This window comes from Gopherus evgoodei, chromosome 10 (genome assembly GCF_007399415.2).
Source record: "Gopherus evgoodei ecotype Sinaloan lineage chromosome 10, rGopEvg1_v1.p, whole genome shotgun sequence".
Taxonomy (NCBI): domain Eukaryota; kingdom Metazoa; phylum Chordata; order Testudines; family Testudinidae; genus Gopherus; species Gopherus evgoodei.
In genome coordinates, this window is record NC_044331.1 from 76,669,448 (window position 1) to 76,684,476 (window position 15,029).

Genomic DNA, 15,029 nt, shown 5'->3' on the forward strand with positions numbered 1-15,029 from the left:
CTGGGGTAACAGTGACAATAACAGGAAATTATATCATATCTCCTCTGCAAAAGCAGCTGTGAGAACTGCAGACAGAGAAGATGCCAACCAAGCATTAGAATCCATCCTCTATCTCCTAGTCAGAGCAATCTCTGATGACGTGGGGTTAGGTACTCAGACGCTCCAGCGATCCAATGTATTACAGTACAAGGCAGGGGGCGTTAATTCAGGAAGGGAAATCAGAACTTCATTACATTGCCCTTGGGTCTTTTACAAACCCACTGATTCACAATTAATCTCCACTGTCCACCCATGAGCCGCAGAGAGCCATGGGTAATAATGCGGAGTATGTTTTGGCCCACACTGGTTTTCTCTCATTATCTCTTTACTTCATTTGATTGCTCCTAAAATTCGCTACAGATCTCCCGCCATTGCAGATGTCCTGCTGGAACTGTAATGAAATCAGCTAAGTGCTCAACGTGCAGGTTCAGGTTTTTCCCCTGATAAAGATAAAGCCTATTTGGGAACGGAGGAGAGGGGAGGTAGGGAATTCAGCAAATAGCAAAACAGTCTGCATGCTCCCAAATGGCATCATAATGTAATTTAACTATGATCGGAGGGACAGAAAACAAGCACAGTCTAAAATGCTGACATACAATTTAAAGGTGAGATTCAGCATTGCCATAGAATCATAGAGACCCAGGGTTGGAAGGGACCTCAAGAGGTCATCTAGTCCAGGCCCCCATGCCGAGGCAAAACTAAGTATACCTCGACCATCCCTGATGGGAGTTTATCTAACCTTTTCTTAATACCTCCAAAACGGGGATTCCACAGCCTCCCACGTTACCTGTTCCAGTGTTTAACTATCCTTAAAGTTAGAACGTTATTCCTAATATCCTAATGAGTTCAGTTCCTCTGGGTCAAACCCTAGGCCCTGTGCCAAGCCTAAGAGAATCCTCAGCATAAGACAGGGTCCCCCAGGCTCCTATGGCTGTTACTGTAGCCTCCAGGCTACAGCTGGCTCTGTGGCAGCTTGGCATACGCCCTACACTGATGCCCCTTAGTCGTGGATCCACTGGTCATGTCCCACCATCAGCACTCTCCTTTCATGGTACTGCAGAGGAAGCTTGTGGAACGCAACTCTGGTTCCCACAGAAGGAGCGGAACCCCTAAAATTGATAGCCTGCCCTCTTGGACAGTGGAAATTTACTGATTCCTCTACCTATCAGGTCTTCTGGACCCCCAGGGGGTTGGGCACCTGAACTGGCACCTCTGTAAGGGCCTTTGACAAAGCCCAGAGTGCACCAGATTGCGACTGTTTCTGGGCAAAGACACACTATCACATTGCAATACTCCTCTACCTCGATATAACGCTGTCCTCAGGAGCCAAAAAAACTTACCGCGTTATAGGTGATCGAACTTGCTTTGATCTGCCGAAGCGCGCCCCCCCCCCCACCCCCTTGGAGAGCTGCTTTACCGTGTTATATCCGAATTCATGTTATATCCGGTCATGTTATATCGAGGTAGAGGTGTATTATATAAACTATCGCCAGCTCAGGAAAGATCTACAATGCTCCCAGGGCCAGATCCTCAGCTGCTTGTAAATTGTCATAGCTTCACTGATGTGAAGAAAAAGTGGGGGTGGGAAGTAATAAAGTGGATTAATGCTAATGCCACCATGGCCATTTACACACACTGAGGATAACAGAGCTGTGTTAGTCTGTATCCACAAAAACAACAAGGTGTCTGGTGGCACCTTAAAGACTAACAGATTTATTTGGGCATAAGCTTTCATGGGTAAAAAACCCACTTCTTCAGATGCATGGAGTGAAAATTACAGATTCAGGCATAAATATACTGACACATGAAGAGAAGGGAGTTACCTCACAAGTGTAGAACCAGTGCTGACAGGGCCGATTCAATCAGGGTGGATGTGGTCCACTCCCAATAATTGATGAGGAGGTGTTGATACCAAGAGGGTTTTTTACACACAAAAGCTTATGCTCAAATAAATCTGTTAGTCTTTAAGGTGCCACTGGAGAGCTAGGCCTGTTTACATCAGCTAAGGATCTGCACTCAATGTCTAAAATATGAGATTCGGTGCCCTGGTCTGGCACAAGATGGGGCAACTCCTCCACTTTAAGAGCCAAGAGCTCATCCCATGGCCCTTACTCAGTTCAGCATTCATATATAGCTCTCTGCTAGTCTCTTACCTGCCGTGATCGTGTCTACATCCCTCGCAGCCAGCTCCTCCACCTCAGATCTCTTCCGTAGCTCCAAACGCCGGGAGAACCCTTCCTTGGGCTTCCATAGGTCCTGAATCAGAAGGGGCTTCTCATTATCACCGAGGACTCGCAACCCTTCCGTTTGCCACTGCTTCTCAGAGCCGCTGAACATCCCAATGACATCACACAGCACATAGTGGCCGGCGTCCACCTTGCTCAGCCCATAGCGCTCCAGCGCCTCCTTCACCAGCTCCCGCGCACTTGAGCTCCCCGTGGCAAGGACGCTCTTGTAGTTGGTGCCCGCGCAGATGTTGCCCCCAAATATCTTCAGAACCCCAGGGGCTGAAACCTGAGTGGAAAGTTCAGCTGGGTCGTCGCAGCTTGCAAGGGGGAAAGCCGACACTGAGCTGCGGTCCTTATAGCTCAGCGTCCGGTACAAGACCTGAGAGAATATCCGGCTCTGACGTTTCAGCTTGTTTCTGGAAGGTGGGGACATGGCGGACGAAGATCCATAGAACATAGTGGGTGAGGTCGTCATGGGACACAGCTGCAGGATGAACAGAAACAAAAAAGGCAAAACAGCATTTTAAAGCCCTGAAGGGAAACAGATAAAAGCAAGCACATGAGCAGAAACCTTCAAACAAACTGGAGCAGGAGTGACTCCAGGATCTGATGCCTGGACTGTGGCCCCGAGGGGACATGCAGGCATCTCTAGAATGACAAGAAGAGTGCAGGAATGATCATGCGAGTTTACATGTGTGACAAGGACAGCAGGAGCAAAATTTATCCATCACCCCTGAAATCAGTGGAATTACCCCAGAGATTAATTTGTCCCTAGGAATTTGAGCTGGAACTATACCAAGCATCCTCAGTTTATAGATCAATGGATCCCCAATTTCTAGATCAGTGTCTACGCAAGCGCATGCTTCCCTGCCGATGTTCTTGGGGTGAGAAAAAGCAAAGCCCAGCAGTTTCGTTACACTAAGAACACAAGAGGAGATTGTGACATAGGCTCATTGGTGCCAACTGGCAAAGGGTTTACTGTTCTTTACAACCAACTCCTGTTTTAGACCTGACACACTCACTACACATAATACACCACTTGCATGGTATTTATCCATGAAGGGTAGCATGTGTGAAAGCTTTTAATTTATCGATACCCATAATCATTGTAAAATGTGTATCTGGGTGATATTTAAGGAGTAATGTGAAAATTTGGGTCTTATGATCTTGGAGTGAAAGTGAGTCACCAGGGAACTGTGTCATATAACCCCTGGCAAGCCGATCGCATAATGTATTGCTCAATTGTTCACTGGTGCACCAACCAAGAAAAGTCAATGGAAAACCACAAAAGACAAACTAACCATCAGAACCACTTGGAAGGGGAAAAGAACTGCAAGACGGTGAAGGGATGGCCCTGTCTGTGAATAAAGACAAAAGATGGCCCTGTCTGTGAATAAAGACAGTATATCACGAGGTGGAAAAAGACACTCTGGATGCATTCACTGAGGAGCCTTGAGGAGTGGAGAGTAGCTCCTTGTAGCGAGCAAATGCTGCAGAAGACTTAACTTTGGGGTAAGAATCTCCTTTATTAGACAGGAAAGGTAACTATAAATAAGCGTAGGCCCTAGTTTGCATTTTATATGCAACCATTTGTTTCCATCACTCACACTCGTTCTACTTGAAACTCTAGTCTTTCCTAAATATACTCCCTTTTCTTTTATTATAATTGAACTCAAGTGCTGTGTGTGATTCAGGAGCGGTAGGCTAAGGTAAAACTGGTAAACTGAGGAACACTGTTCTGCTGGGAAGAGAGGATCTGGGATTTTGGTGGTATCCAGAGATCAGGGGCTGAATACTGCAGGGAGACACTTTGAAGGGAGTCAATGGCTAGGGTAAATCTATTGTCAACCCTCAGGGCAAAGGCAGGGCTTGAATGGCTGACAAGCTGGTTGTATTACGGAGCTAACACCCAGCTGGCAAAGGCAAGACTCCCTTGTGCTGGAGGCGGGTGGCAATACTGTGACTCTCAGCCCCGCGCGCCCCGAGAAGCATCACAGAGACCTTCTCGGTTAGTAGCCAAGGTCTCAGGAGTCCCATTCACTTACAAGTTATCAATCAATTCAACTTTTAAAGGTGAAATGCAAAGCTCAGGTGAAAATTAAGTTAAGCCTGCAGCTCTCTGCTGAATGTCCCTGCTAACCAAGAGGCAGCAGGCCCTAGAAAAAACAAGTTGTGATTAATCTTTCTAAAAAGTTCTCTCCACTCCACCTCACCAAATCTCCTGGTACTTCCCGGTTCACTAAGGACATTCCAAAGTGCATTATTCTGTAGCATCACTGACACCACTTCCCTATGCAACCAAGGGACAAATGAAATCCTTGTTGTACCAGCTATTCTCCAGTGTTCCCAAACGAGGGCTGCCTGCATTATCAAACCAGGACACGGTGATGTGTGGCAGACTGGGTGATACCTCACAGAAAAATTTCTTTGCTGAATGCTTGCTATGGCCAGTTAGGGGAGGAATTTGGCACAGATTTTCTGAGTTTGTCTACATTTCAGTTTAGATTTTGCAGCTCTACTTTTAGATAAAAGATTTATTTTTAAAATCACATTCTCACATTAGGACTCGAGTGAGATCTGGCAAGAGACATCTGGCAAGAGAAAAGCATCTTATGCATCTACATCAAGGCTAAGCACAGCTAGAAATATCCTAACATGCTGATCCTAACTTTATGAATCACCCTGTGGTAGGTGGACAAATCAGGATCAGTCTCTGGTAGGCCTGCAATGTGAATTTTTCCCCTCCAAGAACCTCTCACCCATTCACATAGACTATTGTTTAAAAATCTGGATACATAATCAGCTTTAAACCAACAGCTGATTTATAACATGATCATTCCTACCAAGGCATAGTGTGACAATCCAGATGCATGAATGGACACACAATTGCAACTGTGAGTATGTGAGTTACTGCCCGACATATGCTTCCCTAGATTTAAGAGATTTCAATAAAAGTCACAATAACGCTTTGTAGCTAAATAACTTCATGATGCCAAGAGTGAATGTATCAAAGGCAAGCATGGAAGAAGCATTTGTTCCACGGGACACAAGGCAGAATTCGGAGTTTTATTTGTCTCCACACTCCTCCTACTTGACCTACACTCTAAGATAGTGTGTGACATTACTGCTGGAGAAAGGTTCCGGGCTGACAGCCCTGGAAACTGCAGGATTCTCTTTATCCCAAAATAGGTACAGCACGGACAGCCTCAGGGCAAGCTTCCTCCACCCTACTGCTGTGCATCAAACCTAAGAGGGAGGTACCACCTAAGTCTACATCCCCCATTCAGTCCCTGGCCTCTGCTGAGGCTGTCCACAACACTCTCAACCAGGGCCAGTTGTGACGCCCTATGGGTGTAATGTGGACACTTGAGGTCTGAGCCCATGAAGCTCATTTTGCTGCAGACATTGAGCAGACATCAGATAGTGACTAAGCGAGGTTGTTACTAGTATCCTGGCGTGGACGTGAAATGGCAACCAACAGGCGAAAGGTCCTACAGAGACAATTAGCACTGCTGTTACATTATCACTACTAATTTGCACTCTCGGAGCGCTTTCCATTCAAGGGTCTCGTAACCTTCCTTCTGAGGCAGATATCAATCATCATCACTAACCACAGTTAGCACCTATATAGAGCACATGTCCTCCACAGACCTCAGAGCACTTTACAAAGATGGCGAGGCCTCGTTTTCCCTCTTTTATTAATACTGTACTATAGTGGCTCTCAACCTTTCCAGACGACTGCTCCCCTTTCAGGAGTCTGGTTTGTCTTGCGTACCCCCAAGTTTCACCTCACTTAAAAACTCCTTGGCTTACAAAACCAGACATAAAAATACAGAAATGTCACAGCTCATTATTACTGAAAAATTGCTGACTTTCTCATTTTTACCATATAATTATAAAATAAATCAACTGGAATATAAATATTGTACTTTCATTTCAGTGTACAGTACATAGAGCAGTATAAACAAGTCATTGTCTGTATGAAATTTTAGTCTGTACTGACTTTGCTAGTGCTTTTTGTGGAGCCTGTTGTAAAACTAGGAAAATGTTTAGATGAGTTGATGCACCCCCTGGAAGACCTCCATGCCCCCCCAGGAGTATGTGTACCCCTAGTTGAGAACCACTGTTGTAATAGAGGCAAAGAGAGGCCAGGGGACTTACCTAAATTCATACAGTAAATTAGCAGCAGAATAGGGTTGAGACTGAGACATGTGCCAATCTACAGGGCCACTTTGCCTCCCATAGACGATGCTATTTCTGTCAGGTCTTTCAGAATATCCAAGAAGAGCGCTAACGTTATCAGAAAGATCCTCTGTTGGCATTGGACAGACTCCAAACCACCTCCAGCCCAGGATGGGAAAGCGCCCGTGCTGCTAATGGAAGAGGTCACCTTCTGGTCTTACTGTTTTTTGTGAGCGGTGGGAACTTCTCCAAGGTATAATCTCTCTGCTTTCTCCCATTCAGTCTGCACACATACACATATCCCACCCAGCTCTAGCCTCAGTGTGACCCCCTGTCCCTGCTCCCACACAGCCTTACTGATGCCCCTTCTCATGCCCTGTCCTCCCTTATCACCTTCCCCATACCACTCAGATCACTAGCCTGCCCCTTACAAGAGCCATTTGTGCACCCAGGACAAAAGGGGGCAGGAAGGCAGACACCTTTCCCCATTAACTCACAGGCGACTTGGCCCCTCCCCATCCCTGCCTGGGGTGAAGTGGATGAGGAAACTGAGGTACAGAAAGATTACATGACTTGTGCAAGGCCAGTGGCTCTAATGCAGAACTGGTGACTCCCTGTCTGCATGTATGAGCACTGGACCATGCTTTCCACTCCTGGGTAATATCTCATTTCCAATCCTGAGTCAGACAGTCTCCCCTGAATCTGTAATAACATTTGCCTTTGCAGTGATTCAGCTCAGCAAGAAACAAAGCAAGAAACAGAGAGGAAAAAACTTTCCCTTTCCCCTCCTGCTCCAAGGCAGAGGGGTGACTTTCCCTGCTGGAGTAGCAGCAACAGCCAAGAGCAACGGGCTCCCTGAAAGGTCTCTCCCTCAGGCAGGCAATTAATAATGACAAAAACAGATAGCTGGTCAAATAAAAAGAGGGTGTTGGTCCCAAAGCACTGAGCAATGGGATTGGTCCATTGCAGTGAGGGAGAGTTCTCCATAGGAATGAGTGCAGCAGAGTATTAGAAAGGGGTGAATCCCCGACTACACACACACAAAGGCACGCTCAGCTCCAGTCCTGGTGTGAACACAAATGGATTTGTGTACTAAATGTATTATTACAGCAGCCCCCAACACCACAGCCAAAATCAGACCCCATCGTGCTAGGTGCTGTACAGATACAGAGCAAGGAACAGTGCCTGCCCCAGAGTTTACAGTCTACATACACAGGGCAGAGAGAGGGTTGGAGAAAGGAAGTTTTATCATTCCCGTTCTACAGATGAGGAAATAGGGCAGAAGGACATTCAAGTTTATGTAAACACTGCAATTAAACACCCGGGGCTGGCCTGTGTCAGCTGATTCAGGCTTCTGGGGCTCGGGCTGTGGGGCTATAAAACTGTGGTGCAGACACTCAGGCTCAGGCTGGAGCCCGGGCTCCGGGACCCTACAGCCCGCCCCTGAACACCGACACCGCAGTTCTACAGCCACACAGCCTGAGCGGAGTCAGCTAGCCCAGGCCGGCCGCGGGAGTTTAATTGCAGTGTCTTGTCAGTTAAAACGGATGCAGTATTTAGCTTGAAAAATATATAATCTCGGGGGCTCTGTTTGCTGTATTTTATGGTTTGTGTTGACTTATCTGTGAGGTTCATCATAGCACCTAAGCGCCTCAAATGTTAATGAATTTATTCTTCCTACACCCCTTTGAGATAGGGAAATACTATTTTCCTCCATCTCACAAATGGAAAAACGGAGTCACAGGGATTCTTGCCCAAGGCCACACAGGAAGTCTGTGGCAGAGATGGGATTAGAACCCAGAACTCATGAATTGTCAGGTAGTGCCATAGAAATGTTAAATAATAATAATCCAGAAGACCATTCTTCTTCCCTCGATTTAGAACCTGACCGTCAGTTCTGATTTAAAAACGAGTTTGGCATTCACTAGAAAATAACATTTCTTAGGAGCATTGCTGTAGCTATGGGTTCAAGCCATGAGGAGAGTAAGTCTCAGGTCATTCAAAAGTGACCCTAACTGGCTGATTGAGGACCAACTTTCACAAGCCCTTAGGATCAGAGAGGGTCAGTAATTTTCCAACACAATTTTTTTCATTGGGAAGTATTGATTCATTGAAACTATTTGCAGGAAAGAGCTGGTTATGATAAATCTCCCAGTTTGAACATTATTTGAAGAAAGTTTCAAGACTGTCAAAACATCCCATTTGGGCATTAAAAAAAGTTTCAATTTATCTACTTGAAATGACTTTTCATTTTGAAATTTTATACCAAAAAGGTTAAACATTTTTTTAAATGTTCTAAATCAAAACAAAAGCAATTTTTTTATCGGTTCACAAAAATTTGAGATTTTGACTTTTCATTCCATTTTGGGATAGAAAAAAAATCTTTAAACGTCAAAAACCCTTGCGGGATGGGAAAATTATTTCCTGACCAGCTCTACCTAGGAAAGCCCAATCAGTTCTCGCTAGCAAAAGATTGCTGGAGCATGACAAAGGGATTCTGGAAAAGGACAGAAGAAAAACTGATGCAGCTCTGCTTTATGTCTACACTAGATGCTGCAACTGCTCCACCCTAGCGCTGTAGTGTGGACCCTCTTTTGTCGCTGTAGTAACTCCACCTCCCTGAGAGGCAGTAGCTAAATTGACAGAAGAATTCTTCCATCAACCCAATGGTGTCAACACTGGGACTTAGGTCAGTTTAACTACATCTCTGATAAGTGTGACTTTTTTACACCCCTGAGTGACGTCCCTAGATAGACCTAACTTTCTAGTGTAGACCAGCCCTAAGAGTCTGCCCAAGAGACTCCGCTGATAGATGAGAGAGAGAGAGAGAAAATAACTTTTATGTAAGAATCATTTAGAACATCCGGATAGCTGTGTATTTTCCCAGCTAATCTCATCAGTGCAAAACTACCTACAGCACCTATACAACTTCATAACACTTCCAACTGCAGAAACCAATTCCTTCAAACTTAGGCAGCTAAAACCATATGTACTTTTTAAAGTGCCCATCTGAACTTTAACTACATTGTTTATAATGCAGCAACTTTTGTGTTCTTTCTTAGAACGCCCTATGCAAACCCAGCTTCTCTAGTTCCAGAGGCCAAAAACTTCAGAACACAATGTGTTTCATCCATACAAAGAGGCTTTGAGCATGGTCATTTCACTGTTGTGCATGTAGTGCAGGAAAGGCTCCAGTTTGCAATGGGCTGAGAACTCAGAGCCCTTATTGATTTTAAATGGAGTGATGGGGGTTCAGCCCATCCAAAAATCATGGCTTTCGGCAAAATACAAAATAAGATATGGTCTTATTTCCATCTGAGAGCCTAAGGGACAACATAGAGTGATAATGAAATATGCTTTTCCCAGACCTCTATGCTCATGGGCATCTTATAAGAAACTAAACAGAGAAGAGTAGAACAAACACTGGGGCTAGGTTTCAACTAAGAACATCTCAGCTCATATTACCTGTGACAAAGTAACTCCAGGTCTACAGAGTCTTTGGGGGTGAGGGGGAATGTTCAAAACCACCTAAGCAATTTAGGCACACAAGCCTTACGGAGTGTCACTAGGACTTGTGCACCTAAATGCCTCATGCACCTAAATCCCCCAAATCTCCTCCTTGTTGCTTACGGTACAGTTCTCCTATTATGCTATTGTAAAACATGTATTGTTTGAGGACAAAAAGCTTGCAGCAGAGGTAGGCAGCTCCAGACATTCCAAACATTTGCCACATGCAAAAGCAGAAAGCAAGATTTTTTTATTTTATTTTTTTGGCATTTACTGTTGAAAACTGTAAAGAAATCAGCCAGAGGTTTGTTTTTTCCTCTCAGTGGAATCTGTATCAAGTATCTAGGCCTCTCTTTGCATGTCATGGTACACACAGACCGGCCACACCAACAATGGCTATTCATGATGCTATTATTTATTCTGCACTGTTATGGTAATGATCACAACAAATGAATGTGATGTTCATGTGGTCAACACATGTCCTCCCATCTGAGCACTGCACTGCAGTTTATCATTAGCAGGTCAACGGTGTTGTAACTAAAACACCACAAAATCTAATAGTCATTTAGGTTTGTTGGGTGATAATTTCAACATCTCCAAATCAGCTGGGCAGCTCTTGTTAGTACAAAGGCAGTCATGTGGACAGTTTCCTATGGCTGAGTGGAATCCCTGTTCCCACATTGTATTAGCACTCAGTAACTTTAAACATTAGCAGCCTGTCCCAAATGTTCCAGCTAAATGCACCTGATGCCTATTTAAAGACCTTTACTTACCTTGCCATTCTTTTCACATCTCTTTCTTTCAGTCACTTATTCTCCTCTTCATAGCAAACCCCGCAGCTTCCCCTGCATTATTCATTTTCACAGAAACTTGCTCCTCCCAGTTCTGAAACAGGACAGGAAAATAGAGAACATCATTTCGCTTTCACCCCAGTTACAACGATCTGCAAGGAGCCATTTAATTATATCCTCTGAAGTCCTTCAGCGATGGTGTGATGTGATGGCTTATGTGTGTACAAGAGCCACAGTTCTGCTCTACTGAAATATATCAGCAGCTTGTGGATATAACAGCACCCCCTGGTGGAGCTGTTCTTTTGTCTTTGGCGCGGGGGCTAAAGTACAGCTCTACTGTACCACTCACAAGTGCCCCCATATTTAGTATCCAGCTTAGGGTGACCAGATAGCAAGGGTGAAAAATCAGGACAGAGGATGGGGGGGTAATAGGCACCTATATAAGACAAAGCCCCAAATATCGGGACTGTCCCTATAAAATTGGGACATCTGGTCACCCTAATCCAGCTACTCTTCTCCATCTTGATCCAAGTAGCCAGAGCATGGCATGCTGGGGCCTATAGTCTCCATGGGCTAAACCTGTTGATGAAGGTGACCCATAAGCTGATGGGTAGATGGTGAGCTGGCGACTGATATGGCTGTACACTTGCTTGTCCAACCATGACCCATCAAGGCACCTACACTCCACAAGGGTGTTGCAGCTGGATTGGCTGCGAGTCTGATACCAAGGCCTTTCTCGGCAGTGTGATCTCCTTAGCAGGCTAAGTCAGACTGAGACAGAGCCCGATCATGTTCAAGTCTAAATGTAAGACCGACTTCTCTAACAAAGCCTCGTCCAGTTAGCAGAGTCTACCCCAAAGGCACAAAGGGTGAGGAAGGAGGAGAGAAAGGCAAGGCAAGAAGGAAGCATTATATGAGAGGAAGGAAGGGAAGGTGAGGAAAAGGGAATGAGGGGAGATGGAGAGCACAGAGCCCTCTTTGGGCAGGCTCACTGCTATCTTTAGTTGATGGCTGTTGCTTAGATACTGTGATGACAGGTGCCTTAGTAATACCTGAGAGAAACAGATCTGCGGACACATTCTTAGATTAATTACAAGGCATGCTATCACCTCTTGAGATCACAGACCACTACAACCAGGTCTAGCAGCTCACTCAAAATCCCAGCAGCACTACTCCAAGATCATAAGGGGACAAAGTTGGGACAAGACTTGGAGAGAGTGCAGGATCCGGAAGGAGCACATTTCTTTCAGCTCCTCCCTTTTTAGCCTATAAAAAAACATGCCAGGCACGACAGGTAGAGAGAGTCCAATATGCCAGTGGGTATAGCTAACAGATCAGCCCAATAGTTCATCAAAGGTGCTACCCTGCCCAGAGAAAAGCAAGTAGCCCTGAAATTCCCCCTGGGGAGCACTACTTATTTTAAACCCTTTTGAAGATTTTCTTCCTCGGCTTGTTATATTTTGCTGTGTCTTTCTATATTAAGGAGAGTTTTTCCCGTCAGGGTAGTTAAACCACCTCCATGAGAGGCAGTAGCTATGTTGATGGGAGAAGTCCTCCTGCCGACATAGTGCTGTCTACACTGGGGGTTAGGTCAGTGTAAGTATGTCACTCAGGGGTGTGGATTTTTCACACCCCTGAGCAACGTAGTTATATTGCTGTAAGTCTGTGGTGGAGACCTGGCCTTAGAAAGAGGTAGTCAGTGCGAGAAATAATCTTCGTCATAAATTCACAGAGTTCAAGGCCAGAAGGGGCCATTAAATCATCTAGTCTGACCTCCTGTATCTCACAGACTATTAAATTTAACCCAGTTACCCCCGTACACAGCCCAGTAACTCATGTTTGGCTAAAGCACATCTTCCAGAAATGCAGCCATTCTTAATCTGAAGACATCAGAGATGGGAATCCCTGACGTCCCTTGGTAGCTTATTCCAATGGTTTATCATCTCCCACTGTTAAAAATGTGAACCTTATTTCCTATTTGAATTTGTCTAGCTTCAGCTTCCAGTCATTGGTTCTTGTTATGCTTTTTTCTATTTGAATAAAGAACTCTCTAGTCTCCTGTCGTTTCTCCCCAAGGAGGTACATGTACACTGCAATCAAGTCATCTTTCAGTCTTTTTTTTGATAAAATGACCAGATTGAGCTCTTCCAGTCTCTCACCGTAAAACATTTTCTCCAGCTTCCGAATCATTTTTGTGGCTGTTTCCCCTGCATTTTCTCCAATTTTTCAACACCCTTTTTAAAACACAACACCAGACCTGTACACAGTATTCCAGTACTGGTCTCACCAAGGCTGTGTACAGAGTTAAACCCCACCCGACTCCTTACTCACTACTCCCGTTTATACATCCAAGGGTCACATTAACCATTTGTGCCACAGCATCACACTGAGAGCTCACAATCATTCGCCTGTCCACAGACCCCTAAATCCTTTTCAGAATCACTGCCTTCCAGAATACAGTCTCCCACTCTGTAGCTATTGCCTGCCTTCCTTGTTCCTACATGTATAACTCTGCATTTGGCTATATTAAAACATATTTTACTTGAATGGGCCCAGTTTACCAAGCAATCCAGATTGTTCCATACACCTGCCTGCTCATTGCTATTTACCACTTTGTCAATCTTTGTCTTATCCGCAAATTTTATAAGCCGTGATTTTATATTTATTTCCAGATCATTGATGCTAGTACTGGTTAGCCTCAAGACTAGTACTGCAGGGTATCATAACCTTAGTCCCAGATTTGGACCTTAGCGTCCAAAATATGGGGGTTAGCATGAAAAACCTCCAAGCTTAGTTACCAGCTTGGACCTGGTACCTGCTGCCACCACCCAAAAAATTAGAGTGTTTTGGGGCACTCTGGTCCCCCTGAAAAACCTTCCCTGGGACCCCAAGACCCAAATTCCTTGAGTCTCACAACAAAGGGAAATAATCCTTTTTCCCTTCCCCCCTCCAGGTGCTCCTGAAGAGATCCACAGACACAAGCTCTGTGAAACTACACAGAGGGACTCCCCCTCTCTGTTTCCAATCCTGGAAACAAATAGTACTTTCCTATTCCCCCAGAGGGAATGCAAAATCAGGCTAGCAAATCCAACACACAGATCTCCCCGATTTCTTCCTCCCACCAATTCCCTGGTGAGTACAGACTTAATTTCCCTGAAGTAAAGAAAAACTCCAACAGGTCTTAAAAGAAAGCTTTATATAAAAAGAAAGAAAAATACATACAAATGTTCTCTCTGTATTAAGATGATACAACACAGGGTCAATTGCTTAAAAGAATATTGAATAAACAGCCTTATTCAAAAAGAATACAAATCAAAGCACTCCAGCACTTATATTCATGCAAATACCAAAGAAAAGAAACCATATAACTTACTATCTGATCTCTTTGTCCTTACACTTAGAAACAGAAGATTAGAAAACAGAACTACTTCTCCAAAGCTCAGAGAAAGCAGGCAGCAAGAAAACAAAGACGCCAGACACACAATTCCCTCCACCCAAAGTTGAAAAAATCCGGTCTCCTGATTGGTTCTCTGGTCAGGTGTTTCAGGTGAAAGAGACATTAACCCTTAGCTATCTGTTTATGACACAGGGGCTGCAAAATCCCTCTAGAAATACAGTGATGATCCCCTTCTGACAACTACTTTTCGAAAGCTGTCAGTTAGCCAGTTCTTAAGCCATTTAATGTGTGCTTTACTGATACTGTATAGTGCTAATTTATTACTCAGTATCTTGTGCAGTAGTAAGTCAAATGCCTTACAAAAGTGTAAGTATATGACAACTATGCACCCAACCAATCAACCAAACTTGTAATCTCCTCAAAGAATGAAGGGTTATTTGACAAGATCTATTTTCCATGAAACAATGTTGACTGGCATTAATTATATTCCTATCATTTAATTCTTTATCCATTGCAAGCCATATCAGCTTTTCCATTATTTTGCCTGGGATTGATGTCAGACTGATCAGCCTACAGTTACCTGGGTCAATCCGTTTGCCCTTTTTGAATATTTGGCACAACATTAGCACTTTAACCTTCTTGAATTTCCCCCGTGTTTATCCCAGAGCATGCAGGTTACACACAACAATGAGAAGGTGGCTGTGCTTGCCTAAGCGTGCTGCTTATTTCAGATTTAACTGTCCAAGAAATACAGCCAGTGAGGCTATTTATCTCAGGTCCCTTTTTGCAGAATTTCCTTTTTTAAATGGAAACCAGAGTCGCAGCCTCAGACGGAGAGCAGCAAAGACACTGTGGGCGGATTGAGGGCTGGCTCCAACACTACAA

The 15,029-nt window shown here is 44.6% G+C and overlaps 1 protein-coding gene across 4 annotated transcripts in view; it reads right to left on the reverse strand.

The window, feature by feature from the left end:
- The window catches only part of RADIL (Rap associating with DIL domain), a 71,761-nt gene that overhangs the window by 54,627 nt on the left and 2,105 nt on the right, over positions 1–15,029 (reverse strand). For 3 of the 4 annotated variants that reach the window (XR_004002237.1, XM_030577013.1, XM_030577012.1), the window contains exons 2-3: positions 10,730–10,841; positions 2,193–2,751 (exon numbers count right to left, since the gene is read on the reverse strand). Coding sequence is in view for 2 of the 4 variants with exons in the window: in XM_030577013.1 (XP_030432873.1) it covers positions 2,193–2,742 (550 nt within the window). In the remaining 2 variants the exon portion in view is untranslated. Of the gene's footprint in view, positions 1–2,192; positions 2,752–10,729; positions 10,842–15,029 lie in introns of those variants that run through there. The other variant, XM_030577017.1, reaches the window with a different exon arrangement.